This window comes from Somniosus microcephalus, chromosome 12 (genome assembly GCF_052327205.1).
Source record: "Somniosus microcephalus isolate GS21.2 chromosome 12, FLI_Smic_1.0, whole genome shotgun sequence".
Taxonomy (NCBI): Eukaryota; Metazoa; Chordata; class Chondrichthyes; order Squaliformes; family Somniosidae; genus Somniosus; species Somniosus microcephalus.
The window spans coordinates 223,364,003-223,387,319 of NC_140998.1; the positions used below are offsets into that span (position 1 = coordinate 223,364,003).

At 48.6% G+C, this 23,317-nt stretch overlaps 2 protein-coding genes across 2 annotated transcripts in view; both read left to right on the forward strand.

Moving 5' to 3' along the window:
- The window catches only part of LOC147110184 (IgGFc-binding protein-like), a 41,791-nt gene extending 40,939 nt beyond the window's left edge, over nucleotides 1–852 (forward strand). Inside the window, 1 exon segment of the mRNA XM_086002488.1 lies at nucleotides 133–852. Within this exon segment, the coding sequence (XP_085858614.1) occupies nucleotides 133–852 (720 nt within the window).
- Nucleotides 853–881: 29 nt separating this feature from the next.
- The window catches only part of LOC147110185 (IgGFc-binding protein-like), a 59,802-nt gene continuing 37,366 nt past the window's right edge, over nucleotides 882–23,317 (forward strand). Inside the window, exons 1-11 of the mRNA XM_086002489.1 lie at nucleotides 882–900; nucleotides 2,922–3,520; nucleotides 3,660–4,230; nucleotides 8,521–9,119; nucleotides 9,259–9,829; nucleotides 10,796–11,394; nucleotides 11,534–12,104; nucleotides 13,071–13,669; nucleotides 13,809–14,379; nucleotides 16,659–17,257; nucleotides 17,397–17,967. Coding sequence (XP_085858615.1) covers nucleotides 882–900; nucleotides 2,922–3,520; nucleotides 3,660–4,230; nucleotides 8,521–9,119; nucleotides 9,259–9,829; nucleotides 10,796–11,394; nucleotides 11,534–12,104; nucleotides 13,071–13,669; nucleotides 13,809–14,379; nucleotides 16,659–17,257; nucleotides 17,397–17,967 — 5,869 coding nt within the window. The remainder of the gene's footprint in view (nucleotides 901–2,921; nucleotides 3,521–3,659; nucleotides 4,231–8,520; nucleotides 9,120–9,258; nucleotides 9,830–10,795; nucleotides 11,395–11,533; nucleotides 12,105–13,070; nucleotides 13,670–13,808; nucleotides 14,380–16,658; nucleotides 17,258–17,396; nucleotides 17,968–23,317) is intronic.

Below are 23,317 nucleotides of genomic sequence, written 5' to 3' on the forward strand. Positions count from 1 at the left end.
CCAGGATTATGTGCAAATAATGCGTGTCACACGGTAACTGTGACATTTCTCCTGGTCGGTAGGACAGGAACAACTTGCTGATTTTATATTTCCATATCTCACTCAGCTCCTGTATCTACTTCCTGTTTGCAGGTAAATGGCGAGTCCTTTAATTTACCAGTAACATTGGAGTCTGGTAAAATTCACCTTTCCCGCAGTGGATCGGCGGCCGTGCTGCAGACGGATTTTGGCCTCAGTGTCTCCTATGACTGGCACCATTACGCGGTAGTGACAGTTCCAGGGACCTATTCCGGGTCTCTGTGCGGACTCTGCGGAAATTTCAACGGAGACCCGGCTGACGATTTCCTCTCTCCCAATGGCACAGAGTTCGCCGCAGCCTCAGCGTTTGGGAACAGCTGGAAAAGTGCAACCTCTGGCGCTCGGTGCGGGGACGACACCGGCCCAGCGGGGCCCCCGTGCACCGAAGAAGCGCGCCGTGTCTACACCTCGGAAAGTCACTGCGGCATCCTGAGCAACGCCAGTGGGCCTTTCCGCCAATGCCATTCGGCGCTGAACCCGACAATTTACTCCGACAACTGTGCCTTTGATCTGTGCGCATTGGCGGGAAACCAGGAGGTCCTGTGTCAGGCGATTGAGTCTTATGCATCGGAGTGTCAGAGAAGAGGCGTCGCAATAGGAGATTGGAGAAACGCAACTCACTGTGGTAATGAAATGATGTCTTTGGGAACCTCAATCCTTTGCTTGACACACGTTCTGTTGAAGGTCCCGGCCACTGTATTGGGGTCTAGTGGGGTCTCATTAATGTCGGTTGTGAGAACTTGCCCCTTGGCTGACCGTGTGGGCTCCCTGTAGACAGACTGATCTGTTCCTGTAATTCCCGAATGCGCCTTGACTCAGGCGGTATGTCCCTGACTCACAGAGGGCGAAGGCTCTTTTTATTGAAGCATTCAGGCCTGGTGTCTCCTGCCTTAATACGAGAAGCGGCTTTAATGAGGAGATTGCAATGTTGGTGGGTTCAAAGCCTTCTGCACCCAATACTGAGTTCAACAATTTCAGACTAGAACCACTGCCCCCATTTTCAGGCTGTTGATGATTCTGCCATCCCCATTTGCAACATTTAATCTCTCCTGCCTCCCACCCTAGCACAGACTATTCCTTCAATTCCTTCCTCTCCTCCCCTCCTCTTTTCCCTTTTTCTGTTGTTATTTCAGATTACCAGCATCCTCAGTATTTTGCCATTGTTAGAATTATAGATTTTAACCCCGAGTATAAAATCATGGGGATTCAATCACATCTGACAAATCCACCTTTGTCAAGCAGAGAACTTTCAGAATAGAACCAGCAAGCTATACTGGATCTTCACCAATCTGCTTGGTGTTGTCTTGCTAACTCGATCATTGACTGAAGTCAGTCAGAGCACAATAAGTTCCATATACATTGATAGAAAATCGCGCAGCAAAGATAATTCAACGGAATAAATTTAACATCAGTTAAAAGGGCAGGGCGAGACAATAGTTCCAAGGTAGCCTCGGGAATAAGATGATGGAACATAAGAACATAAGAACATAAGAAATAGGAGCAGGCGTAGGCCAATTGGCCCCTCGAGCCTGCTCCGCCATTCAATAAGATCATGGCTGATCTGATCCTAACCGCCAATCCACTATCACAGAACCATCTCCTGAATCTAACAGCATTAGACACACGAAAACAGGAGCAGGATCAGGCTACACGGCCCCTGGGCCCGCTCCGCTACCCACAGGGCCATGACCTATCCGAACCTAGACTCATGTCCAAATTCCTGCCTGCTCCCCGTAACCCTTAATTCCCTTTTCTACTAAGAAACTGTCTATTTCTGTTTTAAATTTATGTAATGATGTAGCTTCGACAGCTTTTTGCGGCAGCATATTCCATGGACCTACCACCCTCTGAGTGAAGTAGTTCCTCCTCATCTCAGTTTTGAAAGAGCAGCCCCTTATTCTAAGATTATGCCCCCTTGTTCTAGTTTCACCCATCATCTGGAACATCCTCCCTGCATCCACCCGATCCAACCCCTTCACAATCTTATATGTTTCAATAAGATCGCCTCTCATTCTTCTGAACTCCAATGAGTAGAGTCCCAATCTACTCAACCTCTCCTCATAAGTCCATCCCCTCATCCCCGGGATTAACCGAGTGAACCTTCTTTGTACTGACTCGAGAGCAAGTATGTCCTTTCTTAAGTATGGACACCAAAACTGTATGCAGTATTCCAGGTGCGGCCTCACCAATACCTTGTACAACTGAAGCAATACCTCCCTATTTTTATATTCTATCCCCCTAGCAATGAAAGCCAACATTCCATTGGCCTTCTTAATCACTTGCTGCACCTGCATACTAACCTTTTGAGTTTCGTGCACCAGGACCCCCAGATCCCTTTGTGCTTCAGTACTTTCAAGTTTCTTGCCATTAAGATAATAACTTGCTCTACGATTTTTCCTGCCAAAGTGCATAACCTCACACTTTCCAGTATTGTATTCCATCTGCCAAATCTCTGCCCACCTACTTAGCCTGTCTATGTCCCCTTGCAGGTTTTTTATGTCCTCCTCACTCACTACTTTCCCTCCCATCTTAGTATCATCTGCAAACTTTGACGTGTTACACTCGGTCCCCTCCTCCAAATCGTTAATATAGATTGTAAAGAGTTGGGGACCCAGCACTGACCCCTGCGGAACACCACTGGTTACTGATTGCCAGTCTGAATATGAACCATTTATCCCAACTCTCTGCCTTCTGTTAGATAGCCAATCCTCTATCCATGGAGTAATATTTCGCTCAGGGTTTTGGAGCTCCGAATGGTTTTAGGGGAAGTGGGATGGGGGAAATATTTCACGATTTATCCCTCACTGCACTTTACCTGAACACCCTGTAATTGTGTTTTGCAGATGTTTCCTGTCCGGCGCACAGTCACTACGACACCTGCAGTTCCGCTTGTCCTGCCAGTTGCGCCGATACAACGGCGCATTTGCATTGTAACCGGCCTTGTACAGAAAGCTGTAAGTGCGACAGTGGCTACATCCTGAGCGGCGGAATCTGTGTGGCCCTCAGTCAGTGTGGCTGCTCATTCCAAGGTCATTATTACAGCAAAGGCGACACCGTCATCCTGACAGACACCTGCAGTAGAAAATGCACCTGTTGGAACGCGACCCTGGGCCTGACCTGTGAAGATTTCCGCTGCAGTGTCCATGAAGACTGCCGCCTGGTGGACGGAGTGCGTGACTGCTATCCGCCAGTGAGCGGAACCTGCTGGACCGCAGGTGACCCCCATTATCACAGCTTTGATGGGAAGGCCTTTGATTTCCAAGGGACTTGTAAATACACCTTCAGTAAGTACTGCGGCCGAGCTGGAAACCTCACCATGTTCAGCGTTGAGGTGGAGAACGAGCACCGCGGCTCCACGGCCGTGTCCTGGACACGTCTAGTTGAAGTCCAGGTGTATGGACATCAGATCCGGGTGACGAGGGGTGACACTGCCAAAGTTCAGGTAAATCCCAGGATTATGTGCAAATAATGCGTGTCACACGGTAACTGTGACATTTCTGCTGGTCGGTAGGACAGGAACAACTTGCTGATTTTATATTTCCATATCTCACTCAGCTCTTGTATCTACTTCCTGTTTGCAGGTAAATGGCGAGTCCTTTAATTTACCAGTAACATTGGAGTCTGGTAAAATTCACATTTCCCGCAGTGGATCGGCGGCCGTGCTGCAGACGGATTTTGGCCTCAGTGTCTCCTATGACTGGCACCATTACGCGGTAGTGACAGTTCCAGGGACCTATTCCGGGTCTCTGTGCGGACTCTGCGGGAATTTCAACGGAGACCCGGCTGACGATTTCCTCTCTCCCAATGGCACAGAGTTCGCCGCAGCCTCAGCGTTTGGGAACAGCTGGAAAAGTCCAACCTCTGGCGCTCCGTGCGGGGACGACACCGGCCCAGCGGGGCCCCCGTGCACCGAAGAAGCGCGCCGTGTCTACACCTCGGAAAGTCACTGCGGCATCCTGAGCAACGCCAGTGGGCCTTTCCGCCAATGCCATTCGGCGCTGAACCCGACAATTTACTCCGACAACTGTGCCTTTGATCTGTGCGCATTGGCGGGAAACCAGGAGGCCCTGTGTCAGGCGATTGAGTCTTATGCATCGGAGTGTCAGAGAAGAGGCGTCGCAATAGGAGATTGGAGAAACGCAACTCACTGTGGTAATGAAATGATGTCTTTGGGAACCTCAATCCTTTGCTTGACACACGTTCTGTTGAAGGTCCCGGCCACTGTATTGGGGTCTAGTGGGGTCTCATTAATGTAGGTTGTGAGAACTTGCCCCTTGGGTGACCGTGTGGGCTCCCTGTAGACAGACTGATCTGTTCCTGTAATTCCCGAATGCGCCTTGACTCAGGCGGTATGTCCCTGACTCACAGAGGGCGAGGGCTCTTTTTATTGAAGCATTCAGTCCTGGTGTCTCCTGCCTTAATACGAGAAGCGGCTTTAATGAGGAGATTGCAATGTTGGTGGGTTCAAAGCCTTCTGCACTCAATACTGAGTTCAACAATTTCAGACTAGAACCACTGCCCCCATTTTCAGGCTGTTGATGATTCTGCCATCCCCATTTGCAACATTTAATCTCTCCTGCCTCCCACCCTAGCACAGACTATTCCTTCAATTCCTTCCTCTCCTCCCCTCCTCTTTTCCCTTTTTCTGTTGTTATTTCAGATTACCAGCATCCTCAGTATTTTGCCATTGTTAGAATTATAGATTTTAACCCCGAGTATAAAATCATGGGGATTCAATCACATCTGACAAATCCACCTTTGTCAAGCAGAGAACTTTCAGAATAGAACCAGCAAGCTATACTGGATCTTCACCAATCTGCTTGGTGTTGTCTTGCTAACTCTATCATTGACTGAAGTCAGTCAGAGCACAATAAGTTCCATATACATTGATAGAAAATCGCGCAGCAAAGATAATTCAACGGAATAAATTTAACATCAGTTAAAAGGGCTGGGCGAGACAATAGTTCCAAGGTAGCCTCGGGAATAAGATGATGGAACATAAGAACATAAGAACATAAGAAATAGGAGCAGGAGTAGGCCAATTGGCCCCTCGAGCCTGCTCCGCCATTCAATAAGATCATGGCTGATCTGATCCTAACCGCCAATCCACTATCAGAGAACCATCTCCTGAATCTAACAGCATTAGACACACGAAAACAGGAGCAGGATCAGGCTACATGGCCCCTGGGCCCGCTCCGCTACCCACAGGGCCATGACCTATCCGAACCTAGACTCATGTCCAAATTCCTGCCCGCTCCCCGTAACCCTTAATTCCCTTTTCTACTAGGAAACTGTCTATTTCTGTTTTAAATTTATGTAATGATGTAGCTTCGACAGCTTTTTGCGGCAGCATATTCCATGGACCTACCACCCTCTGAGTGAAGTAGTTCCTCCTCATCTCAGTTTTGAAAGAGCAGCCCCTTATTCTAAGATTATGCCCCCTAGTTCTAGTTTCACCCATCATCTGGAACATCCTCCCTGCATCCACCCGATCCAACCCCTTCACAATCTTATATGTTTCAATAAGATCGCCTCTCATTCTTCTGAACTCCAATGAGTAGAGTCCCAATCTACTCAACCTCTCCTCATATGTCCATCCCCTCATCCCCGGGATTAACCGAGTGAACCTTCTTTGTACTGACTCGAGAGCAAGTATGTCCTTTCTTAAGTATGGACACCAAAACTGTATGCAGTATTCCAGGTGCGGCCTCACCAATACCTTGTACAACTGAAGCAATACCTCCCTATTTTTATATTCTATCCCCCTAGCAATGAAAGCCAACATTCCATTGGCCTTCTTAATCACTTGCTGCACCTGCATACTAACCTTTTGAGTTTCGTGCACCAGGACCCCCAGATCCCTTTGTGCTTCAGTACTTTCAAGTTTCTTGCCATTAAGATAATAACTTGCTCTACGATTTTTCCTGCCAAAGTGCATAACCTCACACTTTCCAGTATTGTATTCCATCTGCCAAATCTCTGCCCACCTACTTAGCCTGAGAACATACAATGGCAACATGTTCCCGTAAAGGTCAAGGGTGGTTCCAAAAACCACAGGGAACCTTGGATGTCAGGGGATATACGGGAATGGATTAGGAAAAAAAGGAGGGCTTTTGGTAGATACAAAAGGCTAAAGACGGAGGAAGCCCTAGAGGAGTACAAAAAGTGCAGGGGGATACTTAAAAAAGAAATTAGGAGATCAAGGAGGGGCCATGAAATAACACTGGCGAGCAAAATAAAGGAAAATCCGAAGATGTTTTATAAGTATATTAAGGGTAAGAGGATAACTAGGGAAAAAATAGGGCCCATTAGGGACAAAAGTGGCAATCTGTGTGTGGAGCCGGAAGATGTAGGAGGGGTTCTGAATGAATTTTTTGCATCTGTTTTCACTATGGAGAAGGACGATGTAGACATAGAAATAGGGCGGGGGGACTGTGATATGCTCGAACATATTAACATCGAGCGGGGGGAGGTATTGGCGGTTTTAGCTGGCCTAAAAATGGATAAATCCCCAGGCCCGGATGAAATGTATCCCAGGCTGCTGTGTGAGGCAAAGGAGGAGATTGCGGGGGCTCTAACACATATATTCAGGACCTCTCTGGCCACAGGGGATGTGCCAGAGGACTGGAGAACCGCTAATGTAGTACCATTATTCAAGAAGGGTAGTAGGGAAAAACCGGGGAACTACAGGCCAGTGAGCCTAACATCAGTGGTAGGAAAATTATTGGAAAAAATCCTGAGGGACAAAATGTGTCTCCACTTGGAGAGGCAAGGATTAATCAGGGATAGTCAACATGGCTTTGTCAAGGGAAGATCATGTCTGACTAATTTGATTGAATTTTTTGAGGGGGTGACTAGGTGTGTGGATGAGGGTAACGCAGTGGATGTGGTATACATGGATTTCAGTAAGGCCTTCGATAAAGTCCCGCACAGGAGACTGGTCAAGAAGGTAAGAGCCCATGGAATCCAGGGTGCCTTGGCACATTGGATACAAAACTGGCTTAGTGGCAGAAGGCAGAGGGTGATGGTCGAAGGTTGTTTTTGTGACTGGAAGCCTGTGGCCAGTGGGGTACCACAGGGATCGGTGCTGGGTCCCTTGCTGTTTGTGGTCTACATTAATGACTTGGATATGAATGTAAAGGGTATGATCAGTAAGTTCGCGGATGATACAAAAATTGGTAGGGTGGTAAATAGCGAGGAGGGTAGCCGCAGTCTGCAGGACGATATAGATGGGTTGGTCAGATGGGCGGAACAGTGGCAAATGGAATTTAACCCGGAAAAGTGCGAGGTGATGCACTTTGGGGGGACTAACAAGGCAAAGGAATACACAATGAATGGAAAGACCCTAGGCAAGACGGAGGGTCAGAGGGATCTGGGTGTGCAAGTACACAGATCCCTGAAGGCGGCGGAACAGGTGGATAAGGTGGTAAAAAAGGCATATGGGATACTTGCCTTCATTAGCCGAGGCATTGAATATAAGAGCAAGGAGGTTATGATGGAGCTGTATAAAACACTGGTTAGGCCACAGCTGGAATATTGTGTGCAGTTCTGGTCGCCACACTACAGGAAGGATGTGATCGCGTTAGAGAGGGTGCAGAGGAGGTTCACCAGGATGTTACCAGGGCTGGAGCGCTTCAGCTATGAAGAGAGACTGGGCAGGTTGGGTTTGTTTTCCTTGGAGCTGAGGAGGCTGAGGGGGGACATGATTGAGGTGTACAAAATTATGAGGGGCATAGATAGGATGGATGCTGAGGAGCTTTTTCCCTTAGTAGAGGGGTCGATAACTAGGGGGCATAGATTCAAGGTAAAGGGCGGGAGGTTTAGAGGGGATTTGAGAAAGAACTTTTTCACCCAGAGGGTGGTTGGAGTCTGGAACTCACTGCCTGAAAGGGTTGTGGAGGCAGAAACCCTCACAACATTTAAGAAGCATTTGGATGTGCACTTGAAATGCCATAGCATACAAGGCTACGGGCCAAATGCTGGAATATGGGATTAGATTAGACAGGGCTTGATGGCCGGCGTGGACACGATGGGCCGAAGGGCCTCTATCCGTGCTGTATTACTCTATGACTCTATGTCCCCTTGCAGGTTTTTTATGTCCTCCTCACTCACTACTTTCCCTCCCATCTTAGTATCATCTGCAAACTTTGACGTGTTACACTCGGTCCCCTCCTCCAAATCGTTAATATAGATTGTAAAGAGTTGGGGACCCAGCACTGACCCCTGCGGAACACCACTGGTTACTGATTGCCAGTCTGAATATGAACCATTTATCCCAACTCTCTGCCTTCCGTTAGATAGCCAATCCTCTATCCATGGAGTAATATTTCGCTCAGGGTTTTGGAGCTCCGAATGGTTTTAGGGGAAGTGGGATGGGGGAAATATTGCACGATTTATCCCTCACTGCACTTTACTTCAACACCCTGTAATTGTGTTTTGCAGAAGTTTCCTGTCCGGCGCACAGTCACTACGACCCCTGCAGTTCCGCTTGTCCTGCCAGTTGCGCCGATACAACGGCGCATTTGCATTGTAACCGGCCTTGTACAGAAAGCTGTAAGTGCGACAGTGGCTACATCCTGAGCGGCGGAATCTGTGTGGCTCTCGGTGAGTGTGGCTGCTCATTCCAAGGTCATTATTACAGCAAAGGCGACACCGTCATCCTGACAGACACCTGCAGTAGAAAATGCACCTGTTGGAACGCGACCCTGGGCCTGACCTGTGAAGATTTCCGCTGCAGTGTCCATGAAGACTGCCGCCTGGTGGACGGAGTACGTGACTGCTATCCGCCAGAGAGCGGAACCTGCTGGGCTGCAGGTGACCCCCATTATCACACCTTTGATGGGAAGGCCTTTGATTTCCAAGGGACTTGTAAATACACCTTCAGTAAGTACTGCGGCCGAGCTGGAAACCTCACAATGTTCAGCGTTGAGGTGGAGAACGAGCACCGCGGCTCCACGGCCGTGTCCTGGACACGTCTAGTTGAAGTCCAGGTGTATGGACATCAGATCCGGGTGTCGAGGGGTGAAACTGCCAAAGTTCAGGTAAATCCCAGGATTATGTGCAAATAATGCGTGTCACACGGTAACTGTGACATTTCTCCTGGTCGGTAGGACAGGAACAACTTGCTGATTTTATATTTCCATATCTCACTCAGCTCCTGTATCTACTTCCTGTTTGCAGGTAAATGGCGAGTCCTTTAATTTACCAGTAACATTGGAGTCTGGTAAAATTCACATTTCCCGCAGTGGATCGGCGGCCGTGCTGCAGACTGATTTTGGCCTCAGTGTCTCCTATGACTGGCACCATTACGCGGTAGTGACAGTTCCAGGGACCTATTCCGGGTCTCTGTGCGGACTCTGCGGAAATTTCAACGGAGACCCGGCTGACGATTTCCTGTCTCCCAATGGCACAGAGTTCGCCGCAGCCTCAGCGTTTGGGAACAGCTGGAAAAGTGCAACCTCTGGCGCTCCGTGCGGGGACGACACCGGCCCAGCGGGGCCCCCGTGCACCGAAGAAGCGCGCCGTGTCTACACCTCGGAAAGTCACTGCGGCATCCTGAGCAACGCCAGTGGGCCTTTCCGCCAATGCCATTCGGCGCTGAACCCGACAATTTACTCCGACAACTGTGCCTTTGATCTGTGCGCATTGGCGGGAAACCAGGAGGTCCTGTGTCAGGCGATTGAGTCTTATGCATCGGAGTGTCAGAGAAGAGGCGTCGCAATAGGAGATTGGAGAAACGCAACTCACTGTGGTAATGAAATGATGTCTTTGGGAACCTCAATCCTTTGCTTGACACACGTTCTGTTGAAGGTCCCGGCCACTGTATTGTGGTCTAGTGGGGTCTCATTAATGTAGGTTGTGAGAACTTGCCCCTTGGCTGACCGTGTGGGCTCCCTGTAGACAGACTGATCTGTTCCTGCAATTCCCGAATGCGCCTTGACTCAGGCGGTATGCCGCTGACTCACAGAGGGCGAAGGCTCTTTTTATTGAAGCATTCAGTCCTGGTGTCTCCTGCCTTAATACGAGAAGCGGCTTTAATGAGGAGATTGCAATGTTGGTGGGTTCAAAGCCTTCTGCACTCAATACTGAGTTCAACAATTTCAGACTAGAACCACTGCCCCCATTTTCAGGCTGTTGATGATTCTGCCATCCCCATTTGCAACATTTAATCTCTCCTGCCTCCCACCCTAGCACAGACTATTCCTTCAATTCCTTCCTCTCCTCCCCTCCTCTTTTCCCTTTTTCTGTTGTTATTTCAGATTACCAGCATCCTCAGTATTTTGCCATTGTTAGAATTATAGGTTTTAACCCCGAGTATAAAATCATGGGGATTCAATCACATCTGACAAATCCACCTTTGTCAAGCAGAGAACATTCAGACTAGAACCAGCAAGCTATACTGGATCTTCACCAATCTGCTTGGTGTTGTCTTGCTAACTCTATCATTGACTGAAGTCAGTCAGAGCACAATAAGTTCCATATACATTGATAGAAAATCGCGCAGCAAAGATAATTCAACGGAATAAATTTAACATCAGTTAAAAGGGCAGGGCGAGACAATAGTTCCAAGGTAGCCTCGGGAATAAGACGATGGAGTAATATTTCGCTCAGGGTTTTGGAGCTCCGAATGGTTTTAGGGGAAGTGGGATGGGGGAAATATTGCACGATTTATCCCTCACTGCACTTTACCTGAACACCCTGTAATTGTGTTTTGCAGAAGTTTCCTGTCCGGCGCACAGTCACTACGACACCTGCAGTTCCGCTTGTCCTGCCAGTTGCGCCGATACAACGGCGCATTTGCATTGTAACCGGCCTTGTACAGAAAGCTGTAAGTGCGACAGTGGCTACATCCTGAGCGGCGGAATCTGTGTGGCCCTCAGTCAGTGTGGCTGCTCATTCCAAGGTCATTATTACAGCAAAGGCGACACCGTCATCCTGACAGACACCTGCAGTAGAAAATGCACCTGTTGGAACGCGACCCTGGGCCTGACCTGTGAAGATTTCCGCTGCAGTGTCCATGAAGACTGCCGCCTGGTGGACGGAGTGCGTGACTGCTATCCACCAGAGCGCCGCACCTGCTGGGCCGCAGGTGACCCCCATTATCACAGCTTTGATGGGAAGGCCTTTGATTTCCAAGGGACTTGTAAATACACCTTCAGTAAGTACTGCGGCCGAGCTGGAAACCTCACCATGTTCAGCGTTGAGGTGGAGAACGAGCACCGCGGCTCCACGGCCGTGTCCTTGACACGTCTAGTTGAAGTCCAGGTGTATGGACATCAGATCCGGGTGACGAGGGGTGACACTGCCAAAGTTCAGGTAAATCCCAGGATTATGTGCAAATAATGCATGTCACACGGTAACTGTGACATTTCTCCTGGTCGGTAGGACAGGAACAACTTGCTGATCTTATATTTCCATATCTCACTCAGCTCCTGTATCTACTTCCTGTTTGCAGGTAAATGGCGAGTCCTTTAATTTACCAGTAACATTGGAGTCTGGTAAAATTCACATTTCCCGCAGTGGATCGGCGGCCGTGCTGCAGACGGATTTTGGCCTCAGTGTCTCCTATGACTGGCACCATTACGCGGTAGTGACAGTTCCAGGGACCTATTCCGGGTCTCTGTGCGGACTCTGCGGAAATTTCAACGGAGACCCGGCTGACGATTTCCTGTCTCCCAATGGCACAGCGTTCGCCGCAGCCTCAGCGTTTGGGAACAGCTGGAAAAGTCCAACCTCTGGCGCTCCGTGCTGGGACGACACCGGCCCAGCGGGGCCCCCGTGCACCGAAGAAGCGCGCCGTTTCTACACCTCGGAAAGTCACTGCGGCATCCTGAGCAACGCCAGTGGGCCTTTCCGCCAATGCCATTCGGCGCTGAACCCGACAATTTACTCCGACAACTGTGCCTTTGATCTGTGCGCATTGGCGGGAAACCAGGAGGTCCTGTGTCAGGCGATTGAGTCTTATGCATCGGAGTGTCAGAGAAGAGGCGTCGCAATAGGAGATTGGAGAAACTCAACTCACTGTGGTAATGAAATGATGTCTTTGGGAACCTCAATCCTTTGCTTGACACACGTTCTGTTGAAGGTCCCGGCCACTGTATTGGGGTCCAGTGGGGTCTGATTAATGTAGGTTGTGAGAACTTGCCCCTTGGCTGACCGTGTGGGCTCCCTGTAGACAAACTGATCTGTTCCTGTAATTCCCGAATGCGCCTTGACTCAGGCGGTATGCCGCTGACTCACAGAGGGCGAAGGCTCTTTTTATTGAAGCATTCAGTCCTGGTGTCTCCTGCCTTAATACGAGAAGCGGCTTTAATGAGGAGATTGCAATGTTGGTGGGTTCAAAGCCTTCTGCACTCAATACTGAGTTCAACAATTTCAGACTAGAACCACTGCCCCCATTTTCAGGCTGTTGATGATTCTGCCATCCCCATTTGCAACATTTAATCTCTCCTGCCTCCCACCCTAACACAGATTGTCCCTTCAATTCCTTCCTCTCCTCCCCTCCTCTTTTCCCTTTTTCTGTTGTTATTTCAGATTACCAGCATCCTCAGTATTTTGCCATTGTTAGAATTATAGATTTTAACCCCGAGTATAAAATCATGGGGATTCAATCACATCTGACAAATCCACCTTTGTCAAGCAGAGAACTTTCAGACTAGAACCAGCAAGCTATACTGGATCTTCACCAATCTGCTTGGTGTTGTCTTGCTAATTCTATCATTGACTGAAGTCAGTCAGAGCACAATAAGTTCCATATACATTGATAGAGAATCGCGCAGCAAAGATAATTCAACGGAATAAATTTAACATCAGTTAAAAGGGCAGGGCGAGTCAATAGTTCCAAGGTAGCCTCGGGAATAAGATGACGGAGTAATATTTCGCTCAGGGTTTTGGAGCTCCGAATGGTTTTAGGGGAAAGGGGATTGGGGAATTATTTCACGATTTATCCCTCACTGCACTTTACCTGAACACCCTGTAATTGTGTTTTGCAGAAGTTTCCTGTCCGGCGCACAGTCACTACGACACCTGCAGTTCCGCTTGTCCTGCCAGTTGCGCCGATACAACGGCGCATTTGCATTGTAACCGGCCATGTACAGAAAGCTGTAAGTGCGACAGTGGCTACATCCTGAGCGGCGGAATCTGTGTGGCCCTCAGTCAGTGTGGCTGCTCATTCCAAGGTCATTATTACAGCAAAGGCGACACCGTCATCCTGACAGACACCTGCAGTAGAAAATGCACCTGTTGGAACGCGACCCTGGGCCTGACCTGTGAAGATTTCCGCTGCAGTGTCCATGAAGACTGCCGCCTGGTGGACGGAGTGCGTGACTGCTATCCGCCAGTGAGCGGAACCTGCTGGGCCGCAGGTGACCCCCATTATCACAGCTTTGATGGGAAGGCCTTTGATTTCCAAGGGACTTGTAAATACACCTTCAGTAAGTACTGCGGCCGAGCTGGAAACCTCACCATGTTCAGCGTTGAGGTGGAGAACGAGCACCGCGGCTCCACGGCCGTGTCCTGGACACGTCTAGTTGAAGTCCAGGTGTATGGACATCAGATCCGGGTGTCGAGGGGTGAAACTGCCAAAGTTCAGGTAAATACCAGGATTATGTGCAAATAATGCGTGTCACACGGTAACTGTGACATTTCTCCTGGTCGGTAGGACAGGAACAACTTGCTGATTTTATATTTCCATATCTCACTCAGCTCCTGTATCTACTTCCTGTTTGCAGGTAAATGGCGAGTCCTTTAATTTACCAGTAACATTGGAGTCTGGTAAAATTCACCTTTCCCGCAGTGGATCGGCGGCCGTGCTGCAGACGGATTTTGGCCTCAGTGTCTCCTATGACTGGCACCATTACGCGGTAGTGACAGTTCCAGGGACCTATTCCGGGTCTCTGTGCGGACTCTGCGGAAATTTCAACGGAGACCCGGCTGACGATTTCCTGTCTCCCAATGGCACAGAGTTCGCCGCAGCCTCAGCGTTTGGGAACAGCTGGAAAAGTCCAAGCTCTGGCGCTCCGTGCGGGGACGACACCGGCCCAGCGGGGCCCCCGTGCACCGAAGAAGCGCGCCGTGTCTACACCTCGGAAAGTCACTGCGGCATCCTGAGCAACGCCAGTGGGCCTTTCCGCCAATGCCATTCGGCGCTGAACCCGACAATTTACTCCGACAACTGTGCCTTTGATCTGTGCGCATTGGCGGGAAACCACGAGGCCCTGTGTCAGGCGATTGAGTCTTATGCATCGGAGTGTCAGAGAAGAGGCGTCGCAATAGGAGATTGGAGAAACGCAACTCACTGTGGTAATGAAATGATGTCTTTGGGAACCTCAATCCTTTGCTTGACACACGTTCTGTTGAAGGTCCCGGCCACTGTATTGGGGTCCAGTGGGGTCTCATTAATGTAGGTTGTGAGAACTTGCCCCTTGGGTGACCGTGTGGGCTCCCTGTAGACAAACTGATCTGTTCCTGTAATTCCCGAATGCGCCTTGACTCAGGCGGTATGTCCCTGACTCACAGAGGGCGAGGGCTCTTTTTATTGGAGCATTCAGGCCTGGTGTCTCCTGCCTTAATACGAGAAGCGGCTTTAATGAGGAGATTGCAATGTTGGTGGGTTGAAAGCCTTCTGCACTCAATACTGATTTCAACAATTTCAGACTAGAACCACTACCCCCATTTTCAGTCTGTTAATGATTCCGCCATCCCCATTTGCAACATTTAATCTCTCCTGCCTCCCACCCTAGCACAGATTGTCCCTTCAATTCCTTCCTCCCCCGCCCCTCCGCCTTTCCGAGCCTCTGCACCAGCTTAAAACCTGTTACATCTCTAACCTTTTCCAGTTCTGTTGAAGGGCCACAGACCTGACAGGTAAACTCCGTATCTCTCTCCACGGATGATGCCTGGCCTGCTGAGTGCTTCCAGCATTTTCTGTTGTTGTTTCAGAGTTCCAGCATCCTCAGTATTTTGCTATTGCTAGAATTATAGAAACATAGAACCATAGAAGATAGGAGCAGGAGTAGGCCATTCGGCCCCTCGAGACTGTTCCACCATTTAACGAGATCATGGCTGATCATCCAACTTCAGTACCATGTCCCTACTTTCTCCCCATACCCCTTGATCCCTTTAGCCTTAAGAAATATATCTAACTCCTTCTTGAATATTATTTAATAAATTGGCCTCAACTGCCTTCTGTGGTAGAGAATGCCACAGGCTCACCACTCTCTGGGTGAAGAAATTCCTCCTCATCACTGTCCTAAATGGCTTACCTCTTATCCTTAGACTGTGACCACAAGTTCGGGACTCCCCCGCCATCGGGAACATCCTTCCTGCATCTAGTCTGTCTAGCCCTGTTAGAATTTTAGAAGTTTCAATGAGATCCCCTCTCATTCTTCTAAACTACAGCGAATATAAGTCTAATCGACCCAATCTCTCTTCATATGTCACTCCTGCCATCACAGGTATCAGTCTGGTGAATCTTTGCTGCACTCCCTCCATGGCAAGAACATCCCTCCTCAGATAAGGCGTCCAAAACTACTCACAATACTCAAGGTGTGGTCTCACCAAGACCCGGTACAACTGCAGCAAGACATCTTTGTTCCTGTACTCGAATCCTCTCGCTATGAAGACCAACATACCATTTGCCTTCTTAGCTGCCTGCTGCACCTGCATGCTTACCTTCAGCGACTGGTGCACAAATACACCCAGGTCTCGTTGCACTTCCCCTTTTCCCAATCTATTGCCGTTCAGATAATAATCTGTCTTCCTGTCTTTGTCACCAAAGTGGATAACCTCGCATTTATCCACGTTATACTGCACCTGCCCAATCACCGAACCTGTCCAATTCGTACTGGATATTCTCGGCATCCTCCTCACAGCACACACGCCCACCCAGCTTTGTGTCATCTGCAAACTTGGAGATATTACATCTAGTTCCATTGTCTAGATCATGATAGCTGGGGTCCTAGCACCGATCCCTGCAGTACCCCACTGGTCACTGCCTGCCACTCGGAAAAAGACGCGTTTATTCCAACTCTTTCCTTCTTGTCTGCCAACCAGTTCTCTATCCAAGTCAGTACCTTGCCCCCAATCCGATGTGCCTTAAATTTGCACGCCAATATCTTATACGGGATCTTTTCGAAAGCCTTCTGAAAATCCAAAAATTATAGTGTTTAATCCCGAGTATAGAATCATGGGGATTCAATCACATCTGACAAATCCACCTTTGTCAAGCAGAAGGCTTTCAGAATAGAACCAGCAAGCTATAGTGGATCTTCACCAATCTGCTTGGTGTTGTCTTGCTAATTCTATCATTGACGAAAGTCTGTCAGAGCACAATAAGTTTCATATTCATTGGTTGAAATGCGCGCAACAAAGATAATTCAACAAAACTGATTTAACACCAGTTAAAAGGGCAGGGCGAGACAATAGTTCAAAGGGAACACCGGGAACAAGGTGACGGAGTAATATTTCGCTCTGGGTTATTGGCGCTTCAAATGGTTTTAGGGGAAAGGGGATTGGGGAATGATTTCACGATTTATCCCTCACTGCACTTTACCTGAACACCCTGTAATTGTGTTTTGCAGAAGTTTCCTGTCCGGCGCACAGTCACTACGACACCTGCAGTTCCGCTTGTCCTGCCAGTTGCGCCGATACAACGGCGCATTTGCATTGTAACCGGCCTTGTACAGAAAGCTGTAAGTGCGACAGTGGCTACATCCTGAGCGGCGGAATCTGTGTGGCCCTCAGTCAGTGTGGCTGCTCATTCCAAGGTCATTATTACAGCAAAGGCGACACCGTCATCCTGACAGACACCTGCAGTAGAAAATGCACCTGTTGGAACGCGACCCTGGGCCTGACCTGTGAAGATTTCCGCTGCAGTGTCCATGAAGACTGCCGCCTGGTGGACGGAGTGCGTGACTGCTATCCGCCAGAACGCCGCACCTGCTGGACCGCAGGTGACCCCCATTATCACAGCTTTGATGGGAAGGCCTTTGATTTCCAAGGGACTTGTAAATACACCTTCAGTAAGTACTGCGGCCGAGCTGGAAACCTCACCATGTTCAGCGTTGAGGTGGAGAACGAGCACCGCGGCTCCACGGCCGTGTCCTTGACACGTCTAGTTGAAGTCCAGGTGTATGGACATCAGATCCGGGTGTCGAGGGGTGACACTGCCAAAGTTCAGGTAAATCCCAGGATTATTTGCAAATAATGCGTGTCACACGGTAACTGTGACATTTCTGCTGGTCGGTAGGACAGGAACAATTTGCTGATCTTATATTTCCATATCTCACTCAGCTCCTGTATCTACTTCCTGTTTGCAGGTAAATGGCGAGTCCTTTAATTTACCAGTAACATTGGAGTCTGGTAAAATTCACCTTTCCCACAGCGGCTCGGCGGCCGTGCTGCAGACGGATTTTGGCCTCAGTGTCTCCTATGACTGGCACCATTACGCGGTAGTGACAGTTCCAGGGACCTATTCCGGGTCTCTGTGCGGACTCTGCGGGAATTTCAACGGAGACCCGGCTGACGATTTCCTCTCTCCCAATGGCACAGAGTTCGCCGCAGCCTCAGCGTTTGGGAACAGCTGGAAAAGTCCAACCTCTGGCGCTCGGTGCGGGGACGACACCGGCCCAGCGGGGCCCCCGTGCACCGAAGAAGCGCGCCGTGTCTACACCTCGGAAAGTCACTGCGGCATCCTGAGCAACGCCAGTGGGCCTTTCCGCCAATGCCATTCGGCGCTGAACCCGACAATTTACTCCGACAACTGTGCCTTTGATCTGTGCGCATTGGCGGGAAACCAGGAGGCCCTGTGTCAGGCGATTGAGTCTTATGCATCGGAGTGTCAGAGAAGAGGCGTCGCAATAGGAGCTTGGAGAAACGCAACTCACTGTGGTAATGAAATGATGTCTTTGGGAACCTCTATCTTTTGCTTGACACACGTTCTGTTGAAGGTCCCGGCCACTGTATTGGGGTCCAGTGGGGTCTGATTAATGTAGGTTGTGAGAACTTGCCCCTTTGCTGACCGAGTTGTCTCCCTGTAGACAGACTGATCTGTGTCTCCTGTGTCCCTGACAACTACGTGTGCAGGAAGTGCACCCAGCTGCAGCTACTGACAGACCGCATTGCGGCACTGGAGCTGCGATTGGATGCATACTGGAGCCTTCACGATGCTCGGGGCATCGTGAATAACACGTTTACGGAGTTGGACACACCGCAGGTAGAGGTTGGACAGGAAGAAAGGGAACGGGTGACCAACAGGCAGAGTACTAGGCGCAGGCAGGTAGTTCAGGGGTCCACTGTGGCCATCCCCCTCTCCAACAGATATACCACTTTGAGTACTGTTGGGGGGGTGGCTTATCAGAGGAAGGCAGCAGCAGCCAACATCCTGGCACCAGGGGTGGATCTGCTGCATAGAATGGAAGGAAAAAGAGTGGTAGAGTTTAGTAATAGGGGATTCAATTGTAAGGGGAATACATAGGCGTGTCTGCGGCCGCAAACGAGACTCCAGGATGGTGTGTTGCCTCCCTGGTGCAAGGTTCAAGGATGTCTCCGAGCGGCTGCTGAACATCTTGGAAGGGGAGGGTGAACAGCCAGTTGTCGTGGTGCATATAGGCACCAACGATATAGGTAAAAAGCAGGAAGAGGTCCTAAATGCGGAATATAAGGAGTTAGGAGGTAAGTTAAAAAACAGGACCACAAAGGTAGCAATCTCAGGATTGATTCCAGTGCCACGTGCTAGTCAGAGTAGAAATAGAAGGATACTTCAGATGAATACGTGGCTAGAGGAATGGTGCCAGGGGGAGGGATTCAAGTTCCTGGGACATTGGAACCGGTTCTGGGGGAGGTGGGACCAGTACAAAACCGAACGGTCTGCACCTGGGCAGGGCTGGAACCGATGTCCTAGGGGGAGTGTTTGCTGGTGTTGTGGGGGAGGGTTTAAACTACAATGGAAGGGGGTTGGGAACCTGAGCAGGGAGACAGAGGAAAGGGAAACAAGGATAAAAGCAAAAGATAGGAAGGAGAATAACAAAAGTGGCAGTCAGAGAAATCAACGGTTTTAATCAAATGTGGCCACAGTAAATAATCATTCTAATAGGTCTAAGAGCGTTAAAAAAACAAGCCTGTAGGCTTTGTGTCTTAATGCGAGGAGCATTTGTAATAAGGTGGATGAATTGGCTGCGCAAATAGAGGTAAAGTAATATGATTTGCTTGGGATTATGGAAACGTGGCTCAAGGACGGCCAAGACTGGGAACTCAACATCCAGGGGTATCGATATTCAGGAAAGATAGGCTAAAAGGAAAGGGAGGAGGGGTAGCATCACTGGTTAAAGAAGGGGTTAACACAATTGTAATGAAGGATGTTAGCTCTGATGAGGTGGAATCTGTATGGGTAGAATTGAGAAATACTAAGGGGGAAAAAACATTAGTGGGAGTGGTATATAGACCTCCAAAGAGTAAGGCGGAGGTTGGGGATGGCATTAAAAGGAAATTAAAGAAGCATGCAATAAGGGCACAGTAGTCATCATGGGTGTCTTTAATCTACATATAGATTGGGCTAAGCAAATTTGTAATAATACTGTGGAGGAGGAATTCCTGGAGTGTTTACGGGATGGTTTCCTGGACCAATATGTCGAGGAACCAACCAGAGATCAGGCCATCTTAAACTGGGTATTATGTAACGAGAAAGGATTAATTAGCAATCTTGTTGTACGAGGCCCCTTGGGTCGGAGCGATCATAATATGATCGAATTCTTCATTAAGATGGAGAATGAAGTCGTTGACTCAGAAACTAGGGTCGTCAATTTAAATAAAGGAAACTACGATGGTCTGAGGAGCGAGTTGGGTAGGATTGATTGGGGAATGTCACTCAAAGGGTTGACGGTGGATAGGCAATGGCAAACATTCAAAGACCGAATGGATGAACTACAGAAGTTGTTCATCCCAGTTTGGCATAAAAAGAAAACAAAAAAGGTGACTCAACCGTGGCTAACAAGGGAAATTAGGGATAGCATAAGATCCAAGGAGAGGACATACAAATTGGACAGAAAAAGCAATAATCCTGAGGATTGGGAGCAGTTTAGGATTCAACAAAGGAGGAAAAAATGGATTAATTAAGAAAGGGAAAATAGAATATGAGAGTAAGCTTACAGGGAACATAAAAACTGACTGTAAAAGCTTTTATAGATATGTGAAGAGAAAAAGATTGGTGAAGTCAAGTGTAGGGCCCTTGCAGTCAGAATCAGGGGAATTTATAATGGGAAACAAAGAAATGACAGACCAACTAAATTCATACTTTAGTTCTGTCTTCACAAAGGAGGACATAAATAACCTCCCAGAAATACCGCAGAACATAGGGTCTAATGAAAGGGTGGAACTGAAAGAAATCAGTATTTGTAGGGAAATGGTGTTAGGAAAATTGATGGGACTGAAGGCCGATAATTCCCCAGGGCCTGATAATCTACATCCCAGGGTACTTAAGGAAGTGGCCCTAGAAATAGTAGATGCATTGCTGGTCATCTTCCAGAACTCGATAGACTATGGAACAGCACCCATGGAATGGAGGGTAGCTAATTTGACACCACTATTCAAAAAAAGTGGCAGAGAAAAAGCGGGGAATTATAGACCGGTAAGCCTGACATCGGTAGTGGGGAAAATGCTAGAGTCCATTATAAAAGATGTAATAGCAGAGCACTTGGAAAGCAGTGACAGGATCGGACAAAGTCAACATGGATTTACAAAAGGTAAATCATGCTTGACTAATCGACTGGAATTTTTTGAGGATGTAACTGGTAAAATAGATAAGGGAGAACCAGTGGATGTGGTGTATTTGGACTTTCAGAAGGCTTTCGATAAGGACCCGCATAAGAGGTTAGCGTGCAAAATTAAGGCACATGGGATTGGGGGCAAGGTATTGACTTGGATAGAGAACTGGTTGGCGGACAGAAAGCAAAGAGTTGGAATAAATGGGTCATTTTCCGAGTGGCAGGCAGTGGCTAGTGGGGTACCGCAAGGATCGGTCCTAGGACCCCAGCTGTTCACAATATATATTAATGATCTGGACGAGGGAATTGGATGAAATATCTCCAAATTTGCAGACGACACAAAGCTGGGTGGGAGGGTATGCTGTGAGGAGGATGTCATGAAACTCCAGTACGATTTGGACAGGTTGGGTGATTGGGCAGGAACATGGCAAATGCAATATAATGTGGATAAATGTGAGGTTATCCACTTTGGTGGCAAAAACAGGAAGGCAGATTATTATTTGAATGGCAATAGATTGGGAGAAGGGGAAGTGCAAAGAGACCTGGGTGTTCTTGTGCACCAGTCGCTGAAGGTAAGCCTGCAGGTGCAGCAGGTGGTTAAGAAGGCAAATGGTATGTTGGCCTTCGTAGCAAGAGGGTTCGAGTACAAGAACAAGGATGTCTTGCTGCAGTTGTACAGGGCCTTCGTGAGACCGCACCTTGAGTACTGTGTGCAGTTTTGGTCACCTTACCTGAGGAAGGACGTTCTTGCCATAGAGGGAGTGCAGCGAAGATTCACCAGGCTGATACCTGGGATGGCAGGAATGACGTACAAGGAGAGATTGTGTCAATTGGGCTTGTACTCACTGGAGTTTAGAGGATTGAGAGGGGATCTCATTGAAACCTATAAAATTCCTTCAGGTCTGGACAGACTAGATGCAGAAAGGATGTTTCTGATGGCCGGGGAGTCCAGAACCAGGGGTCATAGTCTAAGGATAAGGGGAAAGCCATTTAGGACTGAAATGAGGCGGAATTTCTTCACCCAGAGAGTGGTGAACCTGTGGAATTCTCTGCCACAGAGGGCGGTGGAGGCCAGTTCATTAAATATGTTCAAGAGAGAGTTGGATATATTTCTTGAGGCTAAAGGGATCAAGGGATATGGGGAGAAGGCAGGGACAGGGTACTGAATTTGGATGATCAGCCATGATCTCATTGAATGGCGGAGCAGGCTCGAAGGGCCGAATAGCCTACTGCTGCTCATATCTTCTATGTTTCTATGTTTCTATGTTCCTTTAATTCCCGAAAGCACCTTGACTCAGGCGGTATGCCGCTAACTCACAGAGTGCGAGGGCTCTTTTTATTGGAGCATTCAGTCCTGGTGTCCCCTGCCTTAATACGAGAAGCGGCTTTAATGAGGAGATTGCAATGTTGGTGGGTTCAAAGCCTTCTGCACTCAACACTGATTTCAACAATTTCAGACTAGAACCACTACCCCCATTTTCAGTCTGTTAATGATTCCGCCATCCCCATTTGCAACATTTAATCTCTCCTGCCTCCCACCCTAACACAGATTGTCCCTTCAATTCCTTCCTCCCCCGCCCCTCCGCCTTTCCGTGCCTCTGCACCAGCTTAGAACCTGTTACATCTCTAACCTTTTCCAGTTCTGTTGAAGGGTCACAGACCTGACACGTAACTTCTGTATCTCTCTCCACAGATGCTGCCTGGCCTGCTGAGTGCTTCCAGCATTTTCTGTTGTTGTTTCAGATTTCCAGCATCCTCAGTATTTTGCTATTGCTTGAATGATAGAACCATAGAAACATAGAGGATAGGAGCAGGAGTAGGCCATTCGGCCCCTCGAGACTGTTCCACCATTTAACGAGATCATGGCTGATCATCCAAATTCAGCACACCGTCCCTGCTTTCTCCCCATATCCTTTGATCCCTTTAGCCTTAAGAAATATATCTAACTCCTTCTTGAATATATTTAATAAGTTGGCATCAACTGCCTTCTGTGGTAGAGAATTCCACAGGTTCACCACTCTCTGGGTGAAGAAATTCCTCCTCATCCCAGTCCAAACGACTTATCCCTTATCCTTAAACTGTGACCCCAATTTCTGGACTCCCCCGCCATCGGGAACATCCTTCCAGCATCTAGTTTGTCTAGTCCTGTTAGAATTTTAGAAGTTTCAATGAGATCCCCTCTCATTCTTCTAAGCTATAGCGAATATAAGCCTAATCGACCCAATCTCTCTTCGTACATCATTCCTGCCATCCCAGGTATCAGTCTGGTGAATCTTCGCTGCACTCCCTCCATGGCAAGAGCATCTATCCTCAGATAAGGTGACCAAAACTGCACACAATACTCAAGGTGTGGTCTCACCAAGGCCCTGTACAACTGCAGCAAGACATCCTTGTTCCTGTACTCGAACCCTCTCGCTACGAAGGCCAACATACCATTTGCCTTCCTAACCGCCTGCTGCACCTGCATGCTTACCTTCAGT